Below are 17,688 nucleotides of genomic sequence, written 5' to 3' on the forward strand. Positions count from 1 at the left end.
GCACTTTCCCAAAATGTTTGTTAGTGTAGTCAGTGGCACACTAACATATTCCACCTAACCAGTGGCGTAAAGTAATAAGTACATTTACATTTACATTTTAGTCATTTAGCAGACGCTCTTATCCAGAGCGACTTACAGGAGCAAGTAAAATTGTGTTAGTAACTAAGTAAAAATACTTTGAAGTACTAAAGTAGTTTTTTGGTGTATCTGTACTTTACTATTTATATGTGACAATTGCATACTTTTTGCACCACTGTACTTAAGTACATTAAAAACCAGATACTTTTAGACTTTTACTCAAGTAGTATTTTACTTGGTTACTCACTTGAGTCATTTTCTATTAAGGTATCTTTACTTTTACTCAAGTATGACAATTCAGTTCTTTTTCCACCACTGCACCTAACACTTGTCCAAATACATCAAGCATCTTCAGATAAGTCACAACTAGCAAACAAAAACGGTTGTACAATTCTTTATTTCTGTACAACAACTATTTAAGTAAAAAAAACAAGCAACTGCAAATTCTGAATCCACCAAGGCAATACAGTACAACTACAGTAGAATCCTCAGGACATGTATTAAAAACAAAATCATCTATAGGCTACAGCGAAACAGATACAGTGCCTTCAGAAAGTATTCACACCCCTCGACTTTTTCAACATTGTGTTGTGTTACAGACTGAATTTAAAACTGATTAAATGTAGATGTTTTTGGTCACTGGCCTACACACAATACCACATAATGTCAAAGTGGAATTATGTTTTTAGAAATGTTTACAAATTAATTAAAAATGAAAAGCTGAAATGTCTTGAGTCAATAAGTATTCAACACCTTTGTTATGGGAAGCCTTAATAAATTCAGGAGTAAAGAATTGCTTAAGTCACATAATAGGTTTCATGGACTCTGTGCAATAGTGTTTAAAATGGATGTTTGAATGACTACATCTCTGTACCCCACACATACAATTATCTGTCAGGTCCCTCAGTCGAGCAGTGAATTTCAAACACAGATTTAACCACAAAGACCAGGGAGGTTTTCCAATGCCTCGCAAAGAAGGGAACCTATTGGTAGATGGGTAAAAAGTACACAGACATTGAATCTCTTTGAGCATGGTGAAGTTATTAATTACACTATGGATGGTGTATCAATACACCCAGTCACTAAAATTACAGGCGTCCTTCCTAACTCAGTTGCCGGAGAGGAAGGAAACCGCTCTGGGATTTCACGATGAGGCCAATGGTGACTTTAAAACAGAGTTTAATGGCTGTGATAAGAGAAAACAGAGGATGGATCAACAACATTGTAGTTACTCCACAATACTAACCTAATTGACAGAGTGAAAAGAAGGAAGCCTGTTCAGATTGAAAATATTCCAAAAACATACATCCTGTTTGCAACAACTCACTAAAGTAATACTGCAAAAAATGTGGCAACGCAATAAACTTTTTGTCCAGAATATAAAGTGTTGTATTGGATTTGCCCCCAAAACATTACTGAGTACCACTCCATATGTTCAAGCATATTGGTGGCTGCATCATGTTATGGGTATGCTTGTAGTAGTTAAGGACTGGGGAGTTTTTCAGGATAATAATAAACGTTATGGAGCTAAGCAAGGGCAAAATCCTAGAGGAAAACCTGGTTCAGTCTGCTTTCCACCAGACACTGGGAGATGAATTCACCTTTCAGCAGGACAATAACCTAAAACACAAGGCCAAATCTACACTGCAGTTGCTTACTAAGAAGACAGTGAATGTTTGAGTGGCAGTTAGTTTTGACTTAAATCTGCTTGAAAATCTATGGCAAGACTTGAAAATGGTTGTCAAGCAATGATCAACAACCAACTTGACAGAGCTTGAAGAATTCTGAAAAGAATAACGGGCAAATATTGTACGATCCAGGTGTGCAAAGCTCTTAGAAAGACTTGCAGCTGTAATCGCTGCCAAAGGTGATTCTAACATTTATTGACTCAGCGGTGTGAATACATAAATGAGATATCTATATTTCATTTTCAATAAATTAGCAAACATTTCAAAAAACATGTTTTCACTTCGTCATTATGGGCTATTGTGTGTTTTATTTTTGCCATTTTTAATTCAGGCTGTAACAACAAAATGTGGAATAAGTCAAGGGATATTAATACTTTCTGAAGGCACTGTATGTACAGTATCTGGCTAAATTATTAGAAAACAAAATATGCATCAATATTTTCTCAAACTGATTTGTGGTTTGTGAGTGAATTTCAAAGTGAAGGGACATCTGTGGCCTTTTGTCATTTGGGAAAAAGTCAGTCCTCCACCCTCTCTCCTCAGTGACCAGGAACCCGATAAGTGGTCGAGGAGATGTCAATTTGTTAATAGGTGAATGAAAGAGTGCCCTCCCCTCCTCGATAGCCACCTTTCATCGAGGATAGTCATGAGAGTCCTTTGTGGAAGAGTTTTGAAATCTGCCACACCTTCTTTGAACCAGCTTTAGTTTTTTCTGAGGAGAAAAGCATGCACACGTTGAAAAACAATATGCTACTTACCTTGCACAACTTAATTTGTTTTTATTACTTTAAACATTTATCTTGGGATCCACCCCTGTAAATGTCATTCATGCGACACGCGAGTGGAGAAGTAGAGTAATTTCATACAAGCATATTTGTCCACATTACCTCTCCTCGCTGCCTCTCCATGATTACTTTTGACCTTTTTCAAAAGGAGGCGAGAGAGGACGGAGGAGAGAGGACACAGGATTTTAGAAAATACAATTGAGAAAAGGCCAGAGTTCCAAACAACCACCATTCCCAATGTGTTCATCCCTCTGAGGTCCTACCGTAGTAGTGCAACATGTTGTGTTTGGACATCTAGACACTACAGCTTGCCGGCATCCTTGAACTTGCTGAGCAGGCCTTGGTCAGCCCGCAGGGGGAAGGAGAGGGAGCGACTGTGGTAGTACTGGGAGTCCGCCTGGAGGTTCTGGATGACGTCCGAAAGCAGGTGGGCATGCTCCACCCCGCAGCCCGGGGCCTCGTAGCTCAGGGCGGTGAAGTGGATGTGGAAGTGGTAGTAGGAAGGCTGGTAGTGGAGGTACACCCTCAGCTTACTGACTGCCACACCGTACCGCTTCAGAATGCTCTCCTGTGATAGGGGAAAGCACCATGAAAAACAAGCACAACTATTTGACAGAGTAACGTGAAGTTGCCCCTAGACCCCTCAAACTCAACTCTGGACCTCGAAGCCAGTTCAACTACAGTTTTTCATTGTTCCCCTCTAATAAAGGACTGATTTAGACCGGGGACACCAGGTGTGTGCAATTAATTATCAGGTAGAACATAAAACCAGCAGGCTCCAGACCACGTAGGGTAAGAGTTGAGTTCCCCTGTCCTAGACACTGATCTTGGGTGAGTTTTGCCCCACTAATGGTTAAGGTTAGGATTGGGAGAGGGGAAGCTGATCATGAATCAAATCAAATCAAATTTTATTGGTCACATGCGCCGAATACAACAGGTGCAGACATTACAGTGAAATGCTTACTTACAGCCCTTAACCAACAGTGCATTTATTTTAAACAAAAAAAGTAAGAATAAAACAACAACAAAAAAAGTGTTGAGAAAAAAAGAGCAGAAGTAAAATAAAGTGACAGTAGGGAGGCCATATATACAGTAAAATAAAGTGACAGTAGGGAGGCTATATATACAGGGGGGTACCGTTGCATAGTCAATGTGCGGGGGCACCGGCTAGTTGAGGTAGTTGAGGTAATATGTACATGTGGGTAGAGTTAAAGTGACTATGCATAAATACTTAACAGAGTAGCAGCAGCGTAAAAAGGATGGGGTGGGGGGGCAGTGCAAATAGTCCGGGTAGCCATGATTAGCTGTTCAGGAGTCTTATGGCTTGGGGGTAGAAGCTGTTGAGAAGTCTTTTGGACCTAGACTTGGCACTCCGGTACCGCTTGCCGTGCGGTAGCAGAGAGAACAGTCTATGACTAGGGTGGCTGGAGTCTTTGACAATTTTGAGGGCCTTCCTCTGACACCGCCTGGTATAGAGGTCCTGGATGGCAGGGAGCTTTGCCCCAGTGATGTACTGGGCCGTACGCACTACCCTCTGTAGTGCCTTGCGGTCAGAGGCCAAGCAGTTGCCATACCAGGCGGTGATGCAACCAGTCAGGATGCTCTCGATGGTGCAGCTGTAGAATTTTTTGAGGATCTGAGGACCCATGCCAAATCTTTTTAGTCTCCTGAGGGGGAATAGGCTTTGTCGTGCCCTCTTCACGACTGTCTTGGTGTGTTTGGACCATGATAGTTCGTTGGTGATGTGGACACCAAGGAACTTGAAGCTCTCAACCTGTTCCACTACAGCCCCGTCGATGAGAATGGGGGCGTGCTCAGTCCTCTTTTTTTTCCTGTAGTCCACAATCATCTCCTTTGTCTTGGTCACGTTGAGGGAGAGGTTGTTGTCCTGGCACCACACGGCCAGATCTCTGACCTCCTCCCTATAGGCTGTCTCATCGTTGTCGGTGATCAGGCCTACCACTGTTGTGTCGTCGGCAAACTTAATGATGGTGTTGGAGTCGTGCCTGGCCATGCAGTCATGGGTGAACAGAGAGTACAGGAGGGGACTGAGCACGCACCCCTGAGGGGCCCCCGTGTTGAGGATCAGTGTGGCAGATGTGTTGTTACCTACCCTTACCACCTGGGGGCGGCCCGTCAGGAAGTCCAGGATCCAGTTGCAGAGGGAGGTGTTTAGTCCCAGGATCCTTAGCTTAGTGATGAGCTTAGAGGGCACTATGGTGTTGAATGCTGAGCTGTAGTCAATGAATAGCATTCTCACGTAGGTGTTCCTCTTGTCCAGGTGGGAAAGGGCAGTGTGGAGTGCGATAGAGATTGCATCATCTGTGGATCTGTTGGGGCGGTATGCAAATTGGAGTGGGTCTAGGGTTTCTGGGATTATGCTGTTGATGTGAGCCATGACCAGTCTTTCAAAGCACTTCATGGCTACAGACGTCAGTGCTACGGGTCGGTAGTCATTTAGGCAGGTTATCTTAGAGTTCTTGGGCACGGGGACTATGGTGGTCTGCTTGAAACATGTTGGTATTACAGACTCAGTCAGGGACATGTTGAAAATGTCAGTGAAGACACTTGCCAGTTGGTCAGCACATGCTCGGAGTACACGTCCTGGTAATCCGTCTGGCCCTGCGGCCTTGTGAATGTTGACCTGCTTAAAAGTCTTACTCACATCGGCTACGGAGAGCGTGATCACATAGTCGTCCGGAACAGCTGGTGCTCTCATGCATGCTTCAGTGTTGCTTGCCTCGAAGCGAGCATAGAAGTGGTTTAGCTCGTCTGGTAGGCTTGTGTCACTGGGCAGCTCGCGGCTGTGCTTCCCTTTGTAGTCTGTAATAGTTTTCAAGCCCTGCCACATCCGACGAGCGTCAGAGCCAGTGTAGTATGATTCAATCTTAGACCTGTATTGACTCTTTGCCTGTTTGATGGTTCGTCGGAGGTCATAGCGGGATTTCTTATAAGCGTCCGGGTTAGAGTCCCGTTCCTTGAAAGCGGCAGCTCTACCCTTTAGCTCAGTGCGGATGTTTCCTGTAATCCATGGCTTCTGGTTGGGGTATGTACGTACGGTCACTGTGGGGACGACATCATCGATGCACTTATTGATGAAGCCAGTGACTGATGTGGTGTACTCCTCAATGCTGTCTGAAGAATCCCGGAACATGTTCCAGTCTGTGCTAGCAAAACAGTCCTGTAGCTTAGCATCTGCGTCATCTGACCACTTTTTTATTAACCGAATCACTGGTGCTTCCTGCTTCAGTTTTTGCTTATAAGCAGGAATCAGGAGGATAGAGTTATGGTCAGATTTGCCAAATGGAGGGCGAGGGAGAGCTTTGTATGCGTCTCTGTGTGTGGAGTAAAGGTGGTCTAGAGTTTTTTCCCCTCTGGTTGCACATTTAACATGCTGGTAGAAATTAGGTAGAACGGATTTAAGTTTCCCTGCATTAAAGTCCCCGGCTACTAGGAGCGCTGCATCTGGATGAGCGTTTTCCTGTTGATTAATGGCCTTGTACAACTCATTCAGTGCCTAGGGGAATCTGTACCTAGGGGAAACTTCACCCCGGAATGTATTTGATAGGAAAGGAAATGGTTTGATGACAAGAAGGTTGCTAAATAAACAGTCAGTATTCCTAGGCAAAGTAAGTCCCATCCCTCTAACAATCGCAATACGCTCAACAAGCAAATTTAAATAAGAAAATATGTATGATTATAGGATCATTCTCACCTCTCCCTTCTTGCGGATGTTGGTCAGCAATGGCAGATGCAGCGCTGTCAGGTCCCGCAAACTTTTGATGTCCCTTCGATGAACGATGGCAATCAAATGCAAGTCATCCAACTAGGAGAAGGGGGGGGTGAAAGTAACCATAAATCATGTGCTCAATAGGAGGCTTAGATCCTTCCTCATTGTGAATGGCATCTCCATTGTCCACTGTGACCATATGTATAAATTGTCTCAAAGTTGAAGCATTTTAGATCACAATGAATAAGATTACATGGACAGGATCATACATACTGTACAAGGTATGTCACCTGCTTTTGGTCCCACTTGAAATCTGGGAGCAGGACAAAGCCGACGTCCTGGTCTGGGTCCTCATAAACGATGCGCTCTGCCTCCGCTTTCTTCTCCAAGATGTTGTACACCCACTGGAGGGAAAAAACACAGCGACAATAACATCTTCTTCACATAAATCATAGAAGTGCAGGTTTACAAATCAGGATCTCTCAATATTGGCCACCATTAATTAGATATTTGAGTGATATAAAAGTAAACTATACCTGACAAGTATGACAAGTTTAGGTTAATTTCCCCATCCTTTGTGGGCTCTGCCTGTCAAGCAGCAGAAGGGCACATTTGCCGATGTACTGTTACTGTTCTGTGTACTGTTTCCAATACCTGCCATCCGTTGAAAATTGCCAACTCGTGTTCTATGTGGTGATGCAAATACCTTTACTAGTGAAGGCCATTTCAAGTATTTTCAGTTAGCCTTTTGATTCCGCTTTGTTCACCTAAAAGAGCCGGCTCCAAACACCTCTTTGTTCAGTAGCCATGATTGTGTTAAATAAACATGGGTGGGGCCCCAGACTGGCCTCTGACTGGGGCCTCCAAATCACTAAGTACGCCCCTGTCCGTGGTATCACTTTAACCCTTTAAGATCAGAGGAAGAAAGCCTGCACTAAATGACTTCTCCAGCATCCGTGGAGCATTGCCCAATCTGGCTCTTCTATATGGATGGTATTGTAATCCCAGATTGAGGATGATCCCCTGTAAAAACTGTGCATTTACTGAGTTGACAATCAATGTCTCCGGATGTGGAGTGGGAGACTGTGTGTGTAGTGGTATAATGTGGGACTAATAATTACACCTTGAAAGCAATGAAATGCTACCTGTACACTGAAGCTCTGACTCTGAATGTAAGGTAGGGTGATAGAGCGGTAGTCCTCCCCAGACTCCTGCACCAAGTAGGTCTCCTGGCGCAGGTATTTCTTCACATGCTTCTCTGTGGCCGGACACACCACTGTGGTCTTGATCTCTTTGGAACCAAGGAACAAGACAAGGATCAACACCACATCAGATTTCAGTCAGAGATTTGAATTGGATTATGAAGTGATAATGATGCCACTTCCCATTGCAGAATTACTTGATTTGGTGAAATGTATTGAATATACAGCTGTCCCCGACTAAAACAAATCTTGGTCAACCGAGAGTGGTCCTGTTCTTTCGACCAATCGATTGGTTGAGTAAAACCAACTACATATGCACTGAGCTTGTAGGATGCTTTAAGCTGTTTGATTAAATAATGAAAGACAAATGATTCAAGAAAGAGCACGATGGTCACACTTTTTTTAAAAATGACAGCGAGTGTGACTGGCACACGTTTTCTCGCACTGCCCTCTACTGCAGCGAAAAGGCACCACAGCAAGTGTTTATTGTGCTGTCCATGTTGAAGCTGCAACAATTTTAGCCATTTAGTTTCTTATTGAAAAGTTGTGTTACCGAAATCCCTAATTTGTTTAGGAAAAACGTTGCATATTCCCTCAACCCGTGCTCTCTTTACGTGAAACATGTAAGCATCGCATGCGACCAAGGAAGTGTGATAATAATCATTAAGATATATTAGAGATTCGCAGTAGACGTCCTAAATACCCCACAGCCTTCAGATGTGAGATAAACAGTGCACTTGAGATGCGTTTTAAGGCTATGGATACAAAAGTGAACTTATCATTTCAAAACGTTTAGGTCAGTTGTATGCCGCTTTGCGATCTATTAACAGCAAGGGTTACATTAAATAGGCAAAATATTTTTTGCTGATACAAAAGGGAAACCCAGCCTCGAGCTGCCCAGTGACGTGAGCCTACCAGATGAGCTAAATGCCTTTTTTGCTCGCTTCAAGGCAAGTAACACTGAAGCATGCATCAGAGCACCAGCTGTTCCGGACGACTTTGATCACGCTCTCCGTAGCCGATGTGAGCAAGACCTTTAAACAGGTCAACATTCCCAAGGCCGCGGGGCCAGACGGATTACCAGGACTTGTACGGACCAACTGGCAAGTGTCTTCACAGATATTTTTCACCTCTCCCTGACCGAGTCTGTAATATCTACATGTTCCAAGCAGACCACCATAGTCCCTGTACCCAAGAAAGCGAAGGTAACCTGCCTAAATGACTACCGACCTGTAGCACTCACGTCCGTCGCCATGAAGTGCTTTGAAAGGCTGGTCATGGCTCACATCAACACCATCATCCCGGAAACCCTATACCCACTCCAATTCACATACCGCCCCAACAGATCCACAGATGACGCAATCTCAAATTGCACTCTACACTACCATTTCCAACCTGGACAAAATAAACACCTACAGTGGGGAGAACAAGTATTTGATACACTGCCGATTTTGCAGGTTTTCCTACTTACAAAGCATGTAATGGTCTGTAATTTGTATCATAGGAACACTTCAACTGTGAGACTGAATCTAAAACAAAAATCCAGAAAATCACATTGTATGATTTTTAAGTAATTAATTTGCATTTTATTGCATGACATAAGTATTTGATCACCTACCAACCAGTAAGAATTCCGGCTCTCATAGACCTGTTCGTTTTTCTTTAAGAAGCCCTCCTGTTCTCCACTCATTACCTGTATTAACTGCACCTGTTTGAACTCGTTACCTGTATAAAAGACACCTGTCCACACACTCAATCAAACAGACTCCAACCTCTCCACAATGGCCAAGACCAGAGAGCTGTGTAAGGACATCAGGGATAAAATTGTAGACCTGCACAAGGCTGGGATGGGCTACAGGACAATAGGCAAGCAGCTTGGTGAGAAGGCAACAACTGTTGGCGCAATTATTAGAAAATGGAAGAAGTTCAAGATGATGGTCAATCATCCTCGGTCTGGGGCTCCATGCAAGATCTCACCTCGTGGGGCATCAATGATCATGAGGAAGGTGAGGGATCAGCCCAGAACTACACGGCAGGACCTGGTCAATGACCTGAAAAGAGCTGGGACCACAGTCTCAAAGAAAACCATTAGTAACACACTACGCCGTCATGGATTAAAATCCTACAGCGCACGCAAGGTCCCCCTGCTCAAGCCAGCGCATGTCCAGGCCCGTCTGAAGTTTGCCAATGACCATCTGGATGATCCAGAGGAGGAATGGGAGAAGGTCATGTGGTCTGATGAGACAAAAATAGAGCTTTTTGGTCCACTCGCCGTGTTTGGAGGAAGAAGAAGGATGAGTACAACCCCAAGAACACCATCCCAACCGTGAAGCATGGAGGTGGAAACATCATTCTTTGGGGATGCTTTTCTGCAAAGGGGACAGGACGACTGCACCGTATTGAGGGGAGGATGGATGGGGCCATGTATCGCGAGATCTTGGCCAACAACCTCCTTCCCTCAGTAAGAGCATTGAAAATGGGTCGTGGCTGGGTCTTCCAGCATGACAACGACCCGAAACACACAGCCAGGGCAACTAAGGAGTGGCTCCGTAAGAAGCATCTCAAGGTCCTGGAGTGGCCTAGCCAGTCTCCAGACCTGAACCCAATAGAAAATCTTTGGAGGGAGCTGAAAGTCCGTATTGCCCAGAGACAGCCCCGAAACCTGAAGGATCTGGAAAAGGTGTGTATGGAGGAGTGGGCCAAAATCCCTGCTGCAGCGTGTGCAAACCTGGTCAAGACCTACAGGAAACGTATGATCTCTGTAATTGCAAGCAAAGGTTTCTGTATCATATTAAGTTCTGCTTTTCTGATGTATCAAATACTTATGTCATGCAATAAAATGCAAATTAATTACTTAAAAATCATACAATGTGATTTTCTGGATTTTTGTTTTAGATTCTGTCTCACAGTTGAAGTGTACCTATGATAACATTTAAAGTTAAACCATATTGTTCATTTTTTTGCACTGCATGGATCACCGGTGTGGTTGAATGCAGCATTGCTGTATGGTGCACTCAAAATGTATTGTAGTTGTGTAGCCGGCCTAATCTACTGCTCAAATGTTGCTGTAATAGTACTTTTTTTTTTTTTTTTTTAAATAGGCCTACATGTTTCTCCTTTGCATGGTGTTTTGTTGCAGGTTTTATTTTTTGGTTATTCATAGTCAAGCTTTAAAAACCAAAGCCAGACTGCAAAATGTTAGTAGCCTAGCTAGGACTGTGGCAGTTGTCTGTACACTTTCCCTCCGCTGCGCGCTGTAAACTGGACACACGAAAGCAGCGCAATTGAAGTTGAATTCACCGATGTGAGCGCATCAGGCTGTAATTTTATAAAGTATATGACTCAACTGTTGACTCAATTATACTAGCATGAATGTCCTAGTCTGCCCGCGGGCCTTGTGTGACACTTGCGCTAGCCTATTAGCCACGTTATGACTGACGTGATCATTGCCCTTGCTAGTTTGATTGTATTGACATTCCCAGCCTTAATTACAGTTGTCTGTTTTTGTTCAAAATATTAGTCATTAAAACAAACAGTGTATCCCGAATGAGTGGAGGCAGCAAACAATGTAACAGGCCAGCTGCGATTTACAACCTGACAGCAATAAAAAAAATTGGGACTACCAAGAAATATAATTATTCATGCATTGAACTGCTGCCATCTTTTCTGCCAACAATGCCTTATTGTAAATCATGGAATGTAGAGTCCAATAGAACCTATTTCTAAAACTTCTAGTTAGTTTTGAAGCATAAACTGGAAATTTGATCATTTTTACTGATATGAGTATTTGTTTGATATCTGCAAAGTAGTTAAAACGCTGTCAGTACCACTTTAAGGGTTGGTTTCTGGGACACAGATTATGCCTAGTCCTGGAATAAAAAGTTATTCAATGAAGATTCTCCACTGAGCATGCCTTTTAGTCCAGGACTTGGCTTAATCTGTGTCTGGGAAACCGGGCCTAAGTGTGTGTGTCATATCATTATGCCCTATTTTTACCCAGTCAAAACACTTCACAGCAAATATCAGTGTGAAGTTGTGTAAGGGAAATTGAAATTGGGGAACAGTGTGCTAGTCTGATTTAGGCATGTTAGCTACTAGGTGGCACTAGTAGTTCCTAGTGTGTTCTCTGTCAAGGGAGTCACGCATTTTCACATCATAAATGTTCATGTCATTTTGGGGCAGTTCTAGCCTATGTATCCTGGGGCATACCATTCAAATGAGCAGGGGGTTGGAGTTGATATGTGCTGTAGATATCATTCCTCATGTCCAACTTCAGTCTGGAGCCATTGAAAATCTCCAACAGGGTGTCCTCCCTGATAGGGGTCTTCTCCAGAATGATGACAGCCTCCTGGTCGTTCAACTGATAAGGAATTAGGGAAATAATACATTGTTGTTTGAGATTCAATGACTGTCCACCTTGTTAACTAGCTAGCTAGACAATCTAACGTTAACAAGGTTTTAAGCATTTAACTACATGTATTGTCATATACTTGGACAGGACATGCATGATACAAATAGAAACACTTTTACTCAAACGACACCTCGCGGCCGGCTATCGCTAAACTGATTCGTACACGTGCCGACTGCTCACATTAACAACAGGCAAGTGAGACGAATTATGCGACGCGAACTTCTACCAAGCTACTAACAGTTGCAGTTTAAGTGGCTGCAAGTGTGGTGCAACCACAGTTTTCCAACCTATATAAGATACAGCTATATAACGTTACCACCTATAAACATCAATAAGCTCTTTGGTTTTAGTTTAGCTAGCTACTAGCCAACATTGACTAACTAGCTAGATACCTAGATACTGTAACGTTAGCCACCTTTCCGTGTATGAACATATTTTTCTCCCGTGCAGAGTCCCGCAGAACCGTTGTTGTTTTAAATCCGAACAAAGGATTTGCAGATGCTGATTGATCGCGATTTTCCTCGTCACTATTCGCTTCATTCTTTAATCGTTTGGCCTTTGCAGCATCAGTTTCATTTCTGTCCGCAAAATCAACTTCACGTTTACCAGTTTCCGCCATTTTTATTCTAGGGTACTTCTTCTTCGGTGGGGTTTTACGGCAGACTAAATCCTTATTGCCGCCTCCTACTGGGTGAGGTGAAAACTGTGAAACTTTAACATAAGAAATAGAGGAAGGGTGAAAAAACAAACTCATATTCTCCAAAAACAAACAGCCCAAAATAATATATATTATTATTATATAAATAATATTATCCGTCTTATTCATGTCTACTCAGATCCCTACACAGGCTCTGGGGCCTGAGAGGGGGGAACTTATTTGGACAATATTCCTTGCAATGTTTCAGCTGTGAAGTCATGTAGATCCAAAAACATTTTAGCCACATTCACAATGATTTCCAATTTCTGCTGGGCATTTATCACCTGGGCATTGAATGCAACAAAACCCACTTTCTTCACGATCATTAGGCCTATATCAGGATCTCTCAACTGCTGAACAACATTCTCAGCACACTGCGGGGCTTCCACTGCCACGTCTTCCTCATCTTCATTTGGTCAAACTATTTCCAATGCCTCTGCATAGGAGACATGCTGGACAAGCCTGACACTTTCTACTTCGATCCAGTAGCGTTGCGTGGGTAAAATCACTGAGGAAGCCGAGCCAAGCCAGTAAAAAAGCAATATTGCAACCTATGTTGTGATAATTACGTTGTTTGCTCTATAACCCATTCGTTCATAGCCACCATGATATACAATAAGGCCATGACAACAGTCACACAGTAGCGGAATAAATTCAACCACACATACATTTGTTTCATCACAAAACCGGAGAGTAACATCTGTCCGGTGTAGTCCACAAAGCAAATATTGCATGTAACAAACAGGTATATCACCTGCAGCATGGTCAAGCAAGTTAATGTTTTGTCAGTTTAATAAACAACTACTGATTTAGAACCACAGAGTTACCGCAAGTCAGCACAAAGACAACAGGAGGAGCACTGCCTCCACTATTCCAGCACCATTTCAACTGAAACATTTAAACATCATCAAATCAACAAGGCTATATATGCTTACTTTAATACACTGAAAACAAACTTAAAGATACCAAAAACGATTTAGTCCAATCAATGTTGCTAATCATGTGGCTGTTCATGGTAATGATTTATGTCTGTGTGTGTGTGTGCAGTGGCGGCTCCTGAAAAAATTCTCAGGAGGGGAAATTTTTCTGATGATTTAGGTGACCTACACACATTTTAAAAAAGATATGTCCAGCAACAACATGAAGACAGGGGCAGCATATAAGTCAATACCAGAAGCATTTATTGACTGATCTCAAAAGTGTTGGCTTACCAGGGTTGGTGGAGCCCTCAGTTTCATCTTTGCCTCGCAAAGCTAACTCAAACACTCCGCAAAACTTCACACACTGGATTAGCCGGCTGAGGATGTGGCGGTTCTTGCTAATGTCGTAGTAAATATATTTGTTATAGTGAATATGGAATATGATATGTTGAGTAAAATGTTGTGCTAAGATCTATTTAGGTCAGGAGCTGGTTATAAGTTCTGTTCCTATCCAATAACAATGGACAAAAGGGTCCTATCTTGTCAGCCTTGTCAGCAGGTGGCCAAGGACAACACCCACGCCATAGGCCTCTCAGTTCTTCCAACTCACGAGTTCTTGCTCTGAGGACACACACACACACAAACACACACACACACACATCATCACTGTTAAACACACACACACACACACACACACACACATCATCACTGTTAAACACACACACACACACACACACACAAAAATCCCCTCTCTTAGGCTGAACATTTGAAGACAGAGAACCCGACTCAGAGCCAATGCAACAGTGACAGTAGCCTGGAGGGGACCTCGCCCAACTCATCAGGACCAATCAGAAGATCAGAACTACTAGATTCAACCTACTTCATTTATTGCATAAAATGTCTGCACACAATGTTTCGGGGCTCTCTTCAGATAATAATAATAATAATAATAATAATATGCCATTTAGCAGACGCTTTTATCCAAAGCGACTTACAGTCATGCGTGCATACATTTTTGTGTATGGGTGGTCCCGGGGATCGAACCCACTACCTTGGCGTTACAAGCACCATGCTCTACCAGCTGAGCTACAGAAAGTGGATACTCATGGATGCGCATCGCAATTGTAAAATGTCAACACAATTGGAGACACCACGTCATTTTTGGAGACATGTTATTGACAGTAAACTATTGTAGATGCGACTGCTAACTAAATAAAACATTTTAGCTGGCTAGCTAATCATCTTAGCTAAATGTGGGGCAAACAATTCAGTTATTTACCGTTAATTTGAGGGATTGGGGTGAAAGAAATCGAGTTACATAGTGATACTTTACGATATACTGTATTGACAATATCGCAATATTTTAGCGCTAGTTGGCTGTACCTGCACCAAAACACCATTATTGTTCCTTCATAGCTTGTTCTCAATCTTTTCACATTGGGAGCCAATTTGTTTTCAGCACTTTTATTTCCATGACTGATCAAAACTCGTTCTCATGGCTTTCTGATCCCTCTGCAACAGACATATGGTGCGCAATAAAATCACAGTATCGAATCGCAATACGTATAGAATCATGAGACTCGCAATGCTGATGCATATATATCTTATCGTGAGGTTCGTGGCAATTCCCAGCCCAAGTTCATTTGCCACAACAAATCTCTTCGCTAGCAAACGCGATGTCTTCTCCAAAACGGCAATGTGTCTCCAGCAATGTTTACTTTTTTGACGTTCTATGGCATCTCCACTTTCCAAGCATATATGACCACATGTAATATTTTGGTAAGTGATGCAAATAGTGAACTATGTAGGGCCAGGATGTAAAATATATGTAGCTGCAGCAATTTCTCTTATCTGATATGGTAAGTAATGGGGCTTAATTTATAGCTCCCTAAGAGTTTGACGAACGGGTCCGTGAACGCGATTCCAGATATCTTTACCTCTGAATAAACTGCCTTTATTATACCATATCCACCCTGTCCAAAGTCTCTACTTGGTCTCAGTTCTCCAGTAAACTTGTGATTATCAACACTAACCTCATCGTTGTGGCGGCGGACAGCTAGCCTGTATCCCTCATCCAGTTGAGTGAGTGGCAATGTCTTTTTTCGTTCGTACCAATTTTTGGAAAATCCTCGGGTGTAGGACTTTCCGCCTTTAGTAGAAACCTGTTGAATTATTAAATTTGGTCTGGGAGGTCCTAATTGTTTCGTTGCCAATTTATCTTCATTTGTTCGCCGACAAAAAGGAACTTCTTTCAAACAATCCGCTCTTTTCTCAGTTACGTTCATGGTTACGTAACGTATGACGAAAGCGCGTAAGTGCAAGCCCACAGACACCCATTGAGATTGTATTGAAGGCTCTGAAATTTGAAAAAAATAGATTTTACATGGGAGTCTATGACAGACTTCTGGGCGATTTTCAACCTGACTGAAATCGCCCCAAAAGGGGGGGGGAGCCATTTGAAGCACGACTTTAGCCTGATTCGACATTTAGTGGCAGTGTGGCACTGTGGCAGATCAGACATATAGATTACAACACTGATAACTACTGTTGCCGTGATATAATTGATTAGAAAAAAAATCCCTTCCTTTTCCCGTTTGGCAGTGCGTCGCCCATATCGCCCTATTGAACAGGCCGCCCCTGTGTGTGTGCATATGCAAGTAAAAACATTTTTTTGGACTCACCCTACTTGTAGACTAGTTGAATGCCAACGCCATCTTCCTCTCTTTCATGTTGGCAAAACGGTCAATGGCTCTGTCATACAGTACACTTTTAGTTTTTGTTGTCATAGGCTACCTAGCTAAAATGCTTGCTAGCCTAACTTCCTCATATGGGCAACAATGAACCACAGAACCAGCTAAGTTTGCTAGCTAGCTAGTTAACATGAGCCTACTAGGCTACATCTAGGCTACATACTGTATTGAACATCAATCGTCTCAGGCCCCTGGCACAACATTAATTTATAATCATTGGCCTGTACAGAGAATTAAGTCAAAACCACAAGTCCAAATCCCCTTCATCATCAATGGCTTAGAAAAGGGCCGATTTAGCAAGCTAGCTACTGCAGGACATAAACACAAGCAGACCAGAAACAGACATTTCTCTGAAAATGATGTTTTGCTTAGGAAGTGATTTGATTGGTCTGAAGCCAAATCCAAACTGGCTTCCCTTGGGGGGCGTTTTGCTGCACCAGGACAACCCTAGTTGAGCTCAGCTCAATGCTGATTGCCTAATTCTTTTATTTATTTTTTTATCAAGGGAGGCCAAATGCTTGCTGGAATCAATCAATCAAATGCTACGGCGGCAACATGTTATATACTATTTAGGTCCAAACAGCATCAGATACCTGGGCTACACATACTGAGACAGAAGAGGGGCGCTGTTTCCCTCTCTCGGATGATTTCTCCGGTGAGATTCAGCCACTTGCGAATTGACGGAAAATTAAGAAAACAAAGAGAGAGAAAGATACATTATTTTATTATTTTATTTCAAAAAATGTTGGAGAAGCCTGACTTCCCTTGGCATCCATGAATACACACCACTGCTTCGATCTCCTTCATCCTAACCGGGTACTCCTGGAACATGATTCCCTCTACATTTGCAGAATCATTGATCCTTAGACTCTACTTAAGTGAAAGTGCCCGAGAAGCCGGCGTTTGTAGGATACAGTGTTGTTGTCGAGGGCCGGCAAACCGTGCCAATATATCCTCCAAACACCGGCTTCGAGGGCATTATCACTTTTATTCAACGGGTTACCAACATATTCAAATAATGATTTACATATTTTCATTAACGTTATTTTGATTATTTTATTCACACTATTTCATCCTTCCACAAAATATAGTCCCGACACAAATCTAGGGTTGCTACCCAAGCCAGCTAGTCATTCGTTCTATTGGTTTGGTTGCCAGAGACGTGACCCAGTCGTTCAGTCTTTTTGTTTTGTGTCTATGGATGCGACCCAGTAGTTCGTTCTAAATGTTCCATTGCCATACTGGCCAGTATTGCCAACTTGCGACAAATCTAGCTACTTTTTCTGGTGTTATTGGAGACTCTGACGTGAAAGCACGTCTCGTTCTTACTCTTCTCAACGAGCAGCGGGTGCTGCCGTGGGCCCCACCCAGGCCCCACCCCCCACCCTCGACCCGCTGCTCGTGGGCCCCACCCCCGTCCCAAAGCA

At 43.0% G+C, this 17,688-nt stretch overlaps 1 protein-coding gene across 3 annotated transcripts; it reads right to left on the bottom strand.

Moving 5' to 3' along the window:
* Positions 1–456: 456 nt before the first annotated feature.
* Positions 457–12,535, bottom strand: dcps (decapping enzyme, scavenger). 3 transcript variants are annotated; one of them, XR_014614290.1, is made up of 8 exons: positions 12,310–12,526; positions 11,693–11,843; positions 7,427–7,572; positions 6,572–6,685; positions 6,267–6,377; positions 2,815–3,119; positions 2,163–2,478; positions 457–624 (listed from the first exon to the last, which is right to left on the bottom strand). XR_014614290.1 is itself a non-coding variant. In XM_084178004.1 (7 exons), exons 1-6 carry the CDS (start codon positions 12,511–12,513, stop codon positions 2,853–2,855), a joined length of 993 nt encoding a protein of 330 aa, XP_084034130.1. In that variant the 5' UTR covers positions 12,514–12,535; the 3' UTR covers positions 457–2,478; positions 2,815–2,852. The 3 variants fall into 3 exon arrangements, 2 of the variants coding, with proteins under 2 accessions (XP_084034130.1, XP_084034129.1); XM_084178004.1 differs by having other exon boundaries at positions 457–2,478; positions 12,310–12,535; XM_084178003.1 differs by lacking the exons at positions 457–624; positions 2,163–2,478 and adding an exon at positions 2,654–2,687.
* Positions 12,536–17,688: the final 5,153 nt, after the last annotated feature.

Source organism: Coregonus lavaretus (assembly GCF_964263955.1).
Source record: "Coregonus lavaretus genome assembly, chromosome: 15".
In the NCBI taxonomy this organism is placed as follows: Eukaryota; Metazoa; Chordata; class Actinopteri; order Salmoniformes; family Salmonidae; genus Coregonus; species Coregonus lavaretus.

Coding starts and splice junctions, on each gene's coding strand:
- dcps (XM_084178004.1), bottom strand. CDS start 12,513: ATGGCGGAAACTGGTAAACGTGAAGTTGATTTTGCGGACAGAAATGAA. Junction 11,844..12,309: donor ATATGTTCATACACGGAAAG/GTGGCTAACGTT, acceptor ATTCCTTATCAG/TTGAACGACCAGGAGGCTGT. Junction 7,573..11,692: donor ACCCCCTGCTCATTTGAATG/GTATGCCCCAGG, acceptor TTGGTTCCAAAG/AGATCAAGACCACAGTGGTG.